The sequence below is a fragment of the Ptychodera flava genome, chromosome 21 (genome assembly GCF_041260155.1).
Source record: "Ptychodera flava strain L36383 chromosome 21, AS_Pfla_20210202, whole genome shotgun sequence".
Taxonomy (NCBI): domain Eukaryota; kingdom Metazoa; phylum Hemichordata; class Enteropneusta; family Ptychoderidae; genus Ptychodera; species Ptychodera flava.
This window is the reverse complement of record NC_091948.1, coordinates 4,517,876-4,530,520: the sequence shown is the minus strand read 5'-3', so window position 1 is coordinate 4,530,520 and position 12,645 is coordinate 4,517,876. Positions and strand designations below refer to the sequence as shown.

Genomic DNA, 12,645 nt, shown 5'->3' with positions numbered 1-12,645 from the left:
CAGCTTACATCGGTTTCATGTTTTCACCACCATGGAACTCATTTTTGACCATTAAGCCCCATCTGCATCGCAGTATTTTTCATCACAGACCTAATTAATGAAGATTTTTTTCCTCTCAGAGGACTTGTAATTAAAGTACACGTGGGGACTGTGTCATTGTCAATGACTTGTTATGGTGCTATTTTCAAACTGAAATTAGTTCGAGGGACAATGGCTGTAATTCTCTGACAACATTTTCTTTCTCTTTTCCCTGGAGTATATTACCGTGGTAAACACAACGTAGGCCTATAGTGTTCAATACCAGACTTTATTAGATTTTTATCACGTGAATTCTAGTCCGGACTAATTTCAGTTGTCATCAATAAAATTCGGCAGTGCGTAAACACTGGCTTTGTTCACAAATGGAACGCTAGGTATTTCGGAATAACTTTGCAGTAGAAAAAGAAACTCTCTCTTGCAAACACAACAGAACAATATATTATCCTGGTAAACACAACGTATAGAGTGCATAATCAGACTTTATTAGATTTTTATCATGTGAATTCTAGTCCGGATTAATTTCAGTTGTCATCAATAAAATTCGGCAGTGCGTAAAAACTGGCTTTGTTCACAAGTGGAACGCTAGGTATTTCGGAATAACTTTTGCAGTACAAAAAGAAACCCTCTCTTGCAAAGATAACAGGCAAAGATAACAGGACAGTGGAAAATAAATGAAGTTACACCTTGTCAATGTTGAAGATATTTACTGAAGATATGTGTGCAATGATTAGTAACCATGAACCAGAATTTGGTGTAGAATTTTAAATAATGATATCGGTTCCCTATGAAATATATCTACCTCTATCAAATCATGCATAAAATGACAGACATGCACATGCTTATTAATTGTACTCATTTGAATCATCAAAGAAACACGATGCTGTCATCCGTTAGAAAATATGCCTGTCAGGTCCCTTCAATTACGTGTTTTGTTCTCTTGTTTATTTTGAAAAAAATGATGAGAATATAAAATGAACTGAAAGCAATTAAATTTACTCATCAATGATGTCAAAAATGAATGTAGTAGTAAGTAAGTAAGTAAGTAAGTAAGTAAGTAAGTAAGTAAGTAAGTAAGTAAGAGGCCAATTCATCCGTGGATAGACTTCAAAAATATCTTAAAAAATTGAAAGTTACTTTTGACGTAAGCAAATTACGTAGAGATACAGCTCGTGGATATTAGAACTATCACAGTATCTTTGCCTTTTGAAATCACTCCGCACTTCATTTACTCTACAGTATGTGAACGCCCAGAGCATTCGGAAGCTGATCACCTGTTTCGTCTACGGCTGCAATTGAGATTGCTGTTTGCTCAAAAGAATCTCATCTTACAGAAGGGCTGGAATTGAAATTGCTGATCGCTCAAAATAATCTCCCCTTACTGATTCTAGTAGGATGAAAGCATCCTTCGTCCCGATGGACATTTCTGATATACATTGCTTCCTTACTAGTTTGACTCTGAATCAATAATTTGACACATTCTTATGATCAGGCAGATTCTTTCAAATGAGATTTTCAGAGGAAATACTTATAAGGCGACACAATTTTGGCATTGATGGATGCTCTTTTCCTGTGCGTGTTTGCAAGTATACAGATCTACTTCTTAATATTGTAATAAATACGATAAGTAACAATTATAAATACAATATTAACAGCATTTAGTTACAATTGATGGAAATGGAAAGACGGTAAATAATAGTTGCATTGTGTTCACAAAATGCTGAATTTAAAAGGTGATGTGACAAAAACCGAGAGTAAGTCCACTACATTCAGGTTCAGTGACTTCAACGATGCACTGTATGAGTCACTGTTGTATAGGCTCAGTAGTTTCTTCAACATCTGGTTGCCATGACAGACAATTCAGCTGTTTTCCTCCCACTGCGCACGAGCAGGACTACCCACACGCCTCAGCCCGTTTTGGAAACTCTTCGTCCTGACTGCGTAGATGTACGGATTCAGGGCAGAGTTCAAACAGGCGAGCCACGTTACAACCAACTCGACGTAAAATGGTAGTGGTGTGTTAGTGGCCACCGACCAAGTGTTGGCAATAGCAAAAGGACTCCATGACAACATAAACACACCTGGGAAAACGAAGCAATAGAGTGACAATTGCTATAATGTAAGTGCCTATTAATTATCTTTCAACGTCGACAGGTACATGCACCAATATTTCGTCTTAATGAAATTATAACCGATTCCTCACCAGATGAGATATGAAAATACAATGGGCATGGACTTTTTAATTTCACTTGATCATTCGCGCACAGACATCTTGAGTATTCTGATCCACTGCCCCTGATAATTTGATGAGACATAAATTTTACACACAAAAGACCGCCATGGTGTATTACACTCACCTATTACAATAAGTACTGTCATGGCGGCTTTGGTCTGCGTCTTATTAAAACTCGTTGGCAGATGGGACTGACGTTGACCGTTTTCGACGGAATTAGTAGGTACACTAACACCAGAGTTAGCTTCTTCCGTAGCATCTGTTCTACACATGCGTACTTCAATCGTGTTGATCCTTCGAGCTTGCTGTCTGTAGTCATTTAAAACAAAACTTGCATAGGTAACTGAAGGGAATCAATTAAAAACCATTAGCTTAAATTGTATTCCTGCTTGCAGTGATGGACTAATTTGACATTTGAATATTGCAATCTGGTACTGATACATAGAACTGGGTGTTGTTGAAACGAATTTCAGCCCGGATGTGGAATAATTATTTATCACAATGACATATACTTGAACATACGGAAACACATAGGCTATGTTGACAGTGTGTCGGTTGTGCAGCTCCGAAGACAGTCAACCAGTTGATCTTATAACATGGACTGCTGTTTGTCACCTTTCATCATATACACCGACAAGATTCATCCTGATTCCCGTTCCGAGATCTTAGGGATTGTATTGTGAATTTGATTGAAGGAGTGATTTAAATTAATTCACGGGTATAGGAATTGGGCATACATGTCACAGACAGCTACAGACCAAAAAGTAACCTCAGACCATCAGACTGATAGACACACAGACAGGGAAAGTCATGGAGGTAAACAGACAAACCGATTCTTCAACACAGCTCATCGTGAATACTCGCCACGAGTTGCAGAGGAAATTATATAATTACTTCCGCAAATGCCTTATGTCAGTGTAACGTGATGGACATACCAGCAGGAAAATTAAGTTAACTCTTAATTAGCCAATAAATGGAAGTATCGATGAACAGTCAAAATATATTTTAACATTGTTGTGGTGATTTAAGGACAAAAACGAATAATTTAAAGAGTACTAATATTTATTGGAGATATATGATTATCTCTGGGATTATTGACAGCCTTTGGGAACTCAAGGGAAATTAGTATGAGAAACAAAGAGATACTACAGACCTGCGAGTTACCCATTTTTTCACCCAAGCTACTCACTATAAAAATTCATGTGAAACACAGTCACGCCGCATTGATAATCAAAATACTGAGAATTTGAAAAATACTGCGGGAAGTATATCTAAAAAATGTAGTTGTTACTGTCAAGAAAAAAAATTAAAACCCCCAAAAATACAAATACCAAAAGTTTCAATCACAGTAGCTTTAAAATACAAATAGGTAGAGGATTAACACTTTTCATCTTTTCGATTAGTATTTGCTAATCTACTAAATGTGCAATTGTAAGTTACCCCTAAAATAGGCTCGCATGTTGAGTAATCTGAGACTGTTACTGGCAGATTCGGGTGATTTAGTCAAGATAAAGCTATGCTAATCCATATAGAAACAGACACACACACAACTACCTACACACACACACATACACACACACACACACACACACACACACACACATATATATATATATATATATATATATATATATATATATATATATATATATAAACAGATTACTTCAAGTACAAAGTAATGAAATCTATTACTTAAGTTTCATGCATCTTGCAATCCTCAGATAGAGTGAAAGGATTACTAGCTCGACACTCTTACATATATGATTGGGACGAACCATTCTATTTGTAGGTAGTGTTAAAATTCGATAAATAATATTTGTTTTGGTGGCGACATTTTGAAACCAACTCAGAGCGTTTGTTTAACAGTGTAGATTTGTCAGCATTGATAATATGCAGTTTTCTGATATGCAAAGATTACATCGCTTGTTCATGTTAGAGTAGCTCAATGCTTTATCAATGATTGACCATGAAATGTCAAAGTCTTGTCCCTTATTTCTTAAGTTCCATACATATTTTGATAACTCGGTGTCGTTTTTGTATCTCTCGTTGCGGAACGACTTCATGTGATTAGTGTAGCGCGTCTTGAAGGTGTTATCAGTGAGGCCGATGTAAACCCTCTCTCCGTTGCCCTCCGTTGATACGTTGGCCTTGTACACCACGCCTTTGACTTGACAGTTACCCTTCAAGGGGCATGCTGACTTAACCCTTCAATTGCAATCAGCTGGTTGGTCCTTACGCTGTTCTCCGGAGATTACCCTCTTATTGTGCGATTTGATTATACTTGCCATATTCCTCATACAGCTATAACTCACTTTAATTGTGTTTCTGTTGAAGATCTTGTGACCAAACAATGTATGTCCATAAGCAGTCTAATCACCCGCCAACCATTATTAATCACATACCTGACGCAATAACCAAACGCATCTCAACAATATCTAGTGATAAGGGCATCTTTGATAAATATAAAGGGCGATACAATACAGCGCTAAAGGCAAGTGGCTACACCGAACAAATTGAATTCACCAAGACCAACCAATCAGCGAGGAGAAGCAATAACAGGAAGCGTCATATCAAGTGGTTCAACCCCCCTTTCAGCAAGAACGTGGAAACAAACATCGGCAGGAAATTTCTCCAACTTGTCGATAAATATTTTCCAAAGGGGTCTAAACTTCACAAGATCAAACAATGTATGTCCATACATATGTGACCAAACAATGTATGTCCATAAGCAGTCTAATCACCCGCCAACCATTATTAATCACATACCTGACGCAATAAGCAAACGCATCTCAACAATATCTAGTGATAAGGGCATCTTTGATAAATATAAAGGGCGATACAATACAGCGCTAAAGGCAAGCGGCTACACCGAACAAATTGAATTCACCAAGACCAACCAATCAGCGAGGAGAAGCAATAACAGGAAGCGTCATATCACGTGGTTCAACCCCCCTTTCAGCAAGAACGTGGAAACAAACATCGGCAGGAAATTTCTCCAACTGTCGATAAATATTTTCCAAAGGGGTCTAAACTTCACAAGATCTTCAACAGAAACACAATTAAAGTGAGTTATAGCTGTATGAGGAATATGGCAAGTATAATCAAATCGCACAATAAGAGGGTAATCTCCGGAGAACAGCGTAAGGACCAACCAGCTGATTGTAATTGCAGGGTGAAGTCAGCATGCCCCTTGAAGGGTAACTGTCAAGTCAAAGGCGTGGTGTACAAGGCCAACGTATCAACGGAGGGCAACGGAGAGAGGGTTTACATCGGCTCACTGATAACACCTTCAAGACGCGCTACACTAATCACATGAAGTCGTTCCGCAACGAGAGATACAAAAACGACACCGAGTTATCAAAATATGTATGGAACTTAAGAAATAAGGGACAAGACTTTGACATTTCATGGTCAATCATTGATAAAGCATTGAGCTACTCTAACATGAACAAGCGATGTAATCTTTGCATATCAGAAAAGCTGCATATTATCAATGCTGACAAATCTACACTGTTAAACAAACGCTCTGAGTTGGTTTCAAAATGTCGCCACCAAAACAAATATTATTTATCGAATTTTAACACTACCTACAAATAGAATGGTTCGTCCCGATCATATATGTAAGAGTGTCGAGCTAGTAATCCTTTCACTCTATCTGAGGATTGCAAGATGCCATGAAACGTAAGTAATAGATTTCATTACTTTGTACTTGAAGTAATCTGTTTATTATAACGCTCTGCTTTTTGCATTGAGCACTGTAATTTCCCTCGAGGACATCTGTATACTTCAGTATATATATATATATATATATATATATATATATATATATATATATATATATATATATAATATATATAATATCTTGAACTAAACAAGTATATATCTATATCTATATATCTATATATATATATATATATATATATATATATATATATATCAAAAAATAAAAATTACTGAGTGAATTGAGCTTGAATATCTCATCTTAGGAAATGGATCCTTGAGAATAGCCTATTGACACTTGCTAGAATTCTAATGAAAGTTTGCATAGATAAAACTGATAGTGATAACATTATGTTCATAGCAGTTGCACAACTGTAATTGCCTTATGTGTCCGCAGGTAGAAACTAATTCATTCCAGATTCTCTTAATAACAGGAATGAATTTAGTTTATTACTTGCCCATGCGTGGAATGCTACAATTCCATAGTTTCAAAGCCACGCTTATGGCGTGTAATCCATGCCAAAATAAACACCTAACATTTTGAGCCAACCTACGACTCACCGAGCTACATGCAACTCACCGAGCGACATGCAACACACCGAGATACATGCAACTCACCGAGATACATGCGACTCACCGAGCTACATGCGACTCACCGAGCGACATGCAACTCACCGAGCTACATGCAACTCACCGAGATACATGCGACTCACCGAGCTACATGCGACCACAGAGTAAGATAGACAGAGTGGCAACACTTGCATGCCTTTTGTTCCATGGTCGTCTCGGTAGACTATTGGCTTTTCATATTAAAATGAGGTTCAAAGGTGTTAAACTTTTTGGAGGCTTTGTTTGTGGTTGATAATTACACGAGATTATGCAAAACATACGACGAGATGGCATCGTACTGCCAGTCGCGTAGCAACCATAGTTACTTTGTGAGCTCTCAGGCCAGAAACACTGCTTCACGCCAATCAAAACATAACACGCCAGCAGTTTCATAAACATGTCCTTTCTTGACGCACGTGTAAAAGACGGTATGACTGACCGTAAACCATTGAGTAAAACCAGACAGTATCGATTAAAGGCTTTCAAATTTGGTTCAAACACACTCATTATATATTCATAAAAATATGAGAGGAATTTTTAAAACGGTAAAACCCACTTTCCTGAAGCTAAAAACACTCCCGTTTTTGCCAGCACATCAATTCCGATCAGCACCACACGACAACAACAACACAAACTTTGTCAAACATACTTTCGCTTAACAATTGGTGAAAATCCGAAAATTACCGAAGGGTGCATGGTCGGCACTCTTCGGAAAAGAGAGCCAAGAGCTTCGTGAGGCGAGGCAAACATGGATTGCTTACGTAACCGCTTCACGCCTTAAACAATAGGTGTTGCTACTCTGTCTATGATGTTACTCTGTGATGCGACTCACCGAGCTACATGTAACTCTCTTGAAATGCATTTGCTTTGCGCTGCTGCGATTGATTTGAATCGGACTCCCTAGATTACCTTTGAAGCTCAACTCATCTTTTGACTCGCAGCGTGTTTGCAAGGTTATATCTGATTGGTCGATTGTCACTATTCACAGCAACTTAGGGAGTTTATTTGTATTATTTCATTATAACGGTACGATTCTGCCAACCAATTGGATAACAGCTTCGAAATCGCTGCGAGTCGGCCCTGACTCATTGCTTGAAGCTCGTTTTTGAGCTGAACGCATTCGTGTCGGGGGTCAGTCCGTGTGAAGGGGGAACTTGGTTGGGGTAAACCAATTTTAAATAGGTCCGCTGCATGCTGCTTTCGATTTAAATAAAGGCACTTCTGGGTTGAGAAAACCATACGTTAATTGGAGTTCACTGCAATCGGTTAACGTGTGTGAATGAGATTCTATCGTATTTTATTTGACTCTCGTTTGACTTCAAGTAGACTGTGCCACAATGTGGTTTACAATAAACCAACCCATCATTAAAGTGACTAACTTTGCCCCGACAACACGGAAGCTTATGAGACGTCACAACGCGTCATACAACGTCACATGACGTATTCAGGTGTTTTCTGTCAGTGAGCCAGGGGATCTGAAAAAAATGACCCGACATATAGTATAATGCAGTGCAACGAGCGACTTGAGTTGCCTGTTGCGTTGCCTCGTTTGTACGATGTCATCGTGTCGCTCGATTACCATGGACGAAAACGACAATTGTCCGCGCAGCGTAAAAATATCCGTGCTCTTAGAAATTCTCCGCGCTGTGTAAAAATCTCGGCGCTGTTTAAAAATCTCCTCGCTGGGAAGATAAATCGCGGCGGTGTGTAAAAATTTCGGGGCTCTTGAAAACTCTCTGCGCTGTGTAAAAATCTCCGTGCTGTTTGAAATTCTTTGCGCCTTTTTAAATTTCTCTCTACTGTTTAAAATTTCTCCGCAGGCTGTTTCAAATTCCCTGCTGGGAGACAATTCTCCGCACTGTTTCAAATTTCTCTCTACTGTTTGTTCTCCGCGTTATTCACTTCTGTGACTATTCAATAAGGAAACTGAGGGCAACGTCACACAGCGTATGCGTACAGCTGGCAATGTTTAACGGGTCGAATATTAGCCTGCTAAATACGTAGTCGTTACAATCGCATTGTCAGACAAAACAATTTGAAATCATAAAAATCGACAGGAAATGGCCCAAGGATATATCCTTTACAATCGAATTAATGTAAGAGAACAATTTACAAAAACACTGGACATTTTTGCAGTGTGCAGATTGCCTTAAAGCCATGGCATGGTTACGTATGTACAGCATGATGAGTGATTCCTGGAGATTCCAACATCACCGACAACTTTAGATTTCATAATTACTTTCTGGGAGGTCGTTCACAATTTTTTGTCCGGAGGCTTTTCATAATTTTGTTTACCACCTGATTTTTTAAAGGTTCATACTTCAACGTGGACAATTTGCGTATATTGTGTACTGTACTATGCCTAAATCATCAAGTCATACAATATTTTCACAGTACATTGACCGTATCGACATCGATAAAATACGAGTCGGGATAAAATAGAGTAATATATTTTACAAGTTTTTCCTTCGCGACCGGACGTAGAGTCGTGGCGATAAATGCCGAGAGAAACAGCACATGCACATGCACATGGAGAGAGTGTACGTTGGTATACATCGCCCCATCGTGTCAAAGAATGATGGTATCCTTGCAGCGTTTCTAATGGCATCTACATTGCGTTTGAAACAGCCACAACACAACATTTATGTTAGTTGAATTCCATTTGTCAACAACAACAACAACAACAACAACAACAACAACATCACGACTAATAAACATAAACAACAATACAGACAACAATAACAACAGCAACTAAATTTCTTGGTTTTATGGTTTAAACATTAAACTAAGAACAGGCAGAGGTCATAGCCTGCCTGCCAGGATCGCGAGTCTCGTCTGATTAGCATGGCGAGCAGCGCGTCCCATTTTGTAGGGAAATCGGATCGTTAATTTTGACACCTACCATAACGCAAGCATTTAAAGATTAAGAAAGTACCCATTTCGATAAAGCTTATATGGAACTACCTCTCAGTTCATTCTGAGTTCTGCTATCTTTCTGGATTTGCAGTAAATTGCCCACAACCCGGCTGATGAATTTGTGTCACAGAAAGTGCTCAGTTTGACATGATTTATAAAATAACTGAGTGAAAGGAAATTTTGGAATAAAATCAATGAGCGCCATAGGTCAACATGTAATTTACGTATGTGGTAAATGTCATGTATTTTGAGCGCATCTTTTACGTTAGTTTTTCGACGGCAAATCCGAATCGCCCGTACAGTGTACATTCAAAAGTTTTGCACGTCACTCGCGATCGGTTGATAGTGTCTATATATGCTAATGAGCGCTTGCTGTCTGACTGTCTGTGACTAGTAGGGCCGATAAATATCGGCGATTTCGGACTTAAACTATGATACTAGACGATAATTTGTCAAATCGTGGGTAAATATCCGATGTATATCGGAGATTTCACCACCCAACAGATCTGACCATCCAACTACGCAGAAATAGCATCCATGGTCGATAGTCAAGAATCCTGCATGTTTTACATTATTAGATTTATTCATTCACGAAATACGTTTTTTACGTAAGGTAATCTATAAGGAGCATGATTCAAACGAGTCGCGGCGCAAAGCGAATGCATTTCACGAGTCGCATTGAGTTTCGTGAAAGTTGGATAGGTTGGCGACAATATTGGATGGAATTTGGCGAGAATTGAATGAAGGTTGGCTCAAAATGTAAGGTGTTAATTTGGCATGGATTATACGCAAAATTGGCGAGAGTTGAATGAAATTGGCCACAGTTGGGTCGAATTGGGCAAGAGCTGAATGAAGTCGGCCACAGTTGTTGATACCGTGCTAGTGTTTAATGGCGCTACCATTGTTTTGCTCCCAATCGAGTGGAACTATACATAATACTTATCGCGTTTATGGAAGCTAATTTATCAGAAAACATTAAAATGTAAGAAAACGAATCAATGCCAGCAAAGCAGAATATGGAAACATGATAGTCAAGAAAACTTATTAGGATTATGACAATATGATGACGAGTTAAACCGAATGTGCTGTTTTTATGGAACATGAATGAAGAATTTATGAAATGAACAAGAGCGACGCAAGTCATTTGAGAGACGTGCCAAATGTTGACAACAGAACACAGAAGTCCCGGATGTTATAGAGATTGTATAAAAGAATTAATTATTCACTGGGCTTTACTTCCACTATTTTCGCTGAAACAAAAACCTCGCTAAATTAAATTCCAGTGAAAAATGTTTAGAATATATTGTTTTACTGACAAAAACAATGAAATTAAGGTAGTATGCACCTCGAAAGTGAAAGACTTAAACTTTTGCTCAAACGTTCCTTAAAGAATCTTTCAACCATTCTCTTTCAAAATCAAGAATAAAAGTCGGGGTCACCGTGCAAATTTTGGTACTAGAGAAACAAATAACCTAAGATTTACCTATATTTTAAATTCAAAATGGCCGCCACCCCTGTGTTAACTCTATGGAAAAAACTTAAATTTTCGAATTTCGAAAATCTAAGCCGGTGAAAAGTTTTCTTACACGAAGAGCTTTAAAATGAACCCCTATAACTGGTAGATCAGAAAAGAATTGTAAAAGTTTGAGAGTCCGAATATCTGTCGCCGAGGCGCATTCTACCTTAAATCCCCGTAAAAAATATTTTTTTTATATTTTATAATACCTCGCTGCTCGGAATATGAAGAAGTATGTGATGTTGATGGTGGCCATCGAAGGTAACAGACCGGCAAAGAGGAAAGTTGTCCAGTAGACCGCAGAATATCTCCACTTGGTTGTGCAAGTGAAAGCAGCTGGAATGAAGTCGTATTTCCCAAATCCAAACAACGGCAAGATTGACAATGTTCCCATGTACATCCAGAGGCCGCAGAGTGAGACCGCCATTGCCTTTGTGGTCATAATTTGAGAGTAGTGGAGGGGCTTCAAGATCGCGATGTACTTTTCTAGACTCAGAAGTCCAAGGGTCCCGAACGACACGGAGCAGAGCAAAGACGTCAGGAAACCTTTAAACTGACACAGTATCCGCCCGAACACCCAACGGCCGTACGCTGACGAGATAATCGTCAGTGGTAGGACGAGGGCTCCGTAGGTCAGGTCCGTCGCGACCAAATTCATCGTGTAAACGCCAGCGATGTCCCGTAATTTCGGCGTTTTTATGAAGACAACCATAACCATGAAGTTTCCAATGACGATAACAATAACGAGAAAGGACATTACACAGGGAAGAACGACATTTAAGGTCGCCCGTGGGTGAAAAATTCTTCCAACAAGATTGCTAGTATTTGCGACTTCCATTTCTCACGAAAATTGGCTTTTCTTATTTCAAACCTGTCTTGCTTGACGATTTGAAATAGAATGTGCGGAGTTGGTGTTTCATCAAACCTACTTCTCCCTTCCTCCGAGCGTAGAACAATCAAACGTGTTGATCCATGAGAAAATTCAGGTCGATATTACCATGAAAAACAGAGACAGGCAAGTATTGATATTACAGTCCAATCATCGACAGGAATAAGATCGAGAAAAGCGCCCTTAACTATGTCGCCACCACGCATGCGGCCGATTTGTTCAGTAAAACAAGACGAAAATTCATTCCTAAATTGAGTGATTACCTGCTAGTTGCTTTGCTATATCACAGAGTAATATACACAGAGTGGCAACACCTATTGTTTAAGGCGTGAAGCGGTTACGTAAGCAATCCATGTTTGCCTCGCCTCACGAAGCTCTTGGCTCTCTTTTCCGAAGAGTGCCGACCATGCACCCTTCGGTAATTTTCGGATTTTCACCAATTGTTGAGCGAAAGTATGTTCGACAAAGTTTGTGTTGTTGTTGTCGTGTGGTGCTGATCGGAATTGATGTGCTGGCAAAAACGGGAATGTTTTGAGCTTCAGGAAAGTGGGTTTTACCGTTTTAAAAATTCCTCTCATATTTTTATGAATATATAATGAGTGTGTTTGAACCAAATTTGAAAGTCTTTCATCGATACTGTCTGGTTTTACTCAATGGTTTACGGTCAGTCATACTGTCTTTTACACGTGCGTCAAGAAAGGACATGTTTATGAAACTGCTGGCGTG

The 12,645-nt window shown here is 38.9% G+C and overlaps 1 protein-coding gene across 1 annotated transcript; it reads right to left on the bottom strand.

Moving 5' to 3' along the window:
* Positions 1-501: 501 nt before the first annotated feature.
* On the bottom strand, positions 502-12,133 carry LOC139120923 (G-protein coupled receptor 161-like). The gene is made up of 3 exons (XM_070685511.1): positions 11,240-12,133; positions 2,394-2,578; positions 502-2,117 (listed from the first exon to the last, which is right to left on the bottom strand). Exons 1-3 carry the CDS (start codon positions 11,866-11,868, stop codon positions 1,897-1,899), a joined length of 1,035 nt encoding a protein of 344 aa, XP_070541612.1. The 5' UTR covers positions 11,869-12,133; the 3' UTR covers positions 502-1,896.
* Positions 12,134-12,645: the final 512 nt, after the last annotated feature.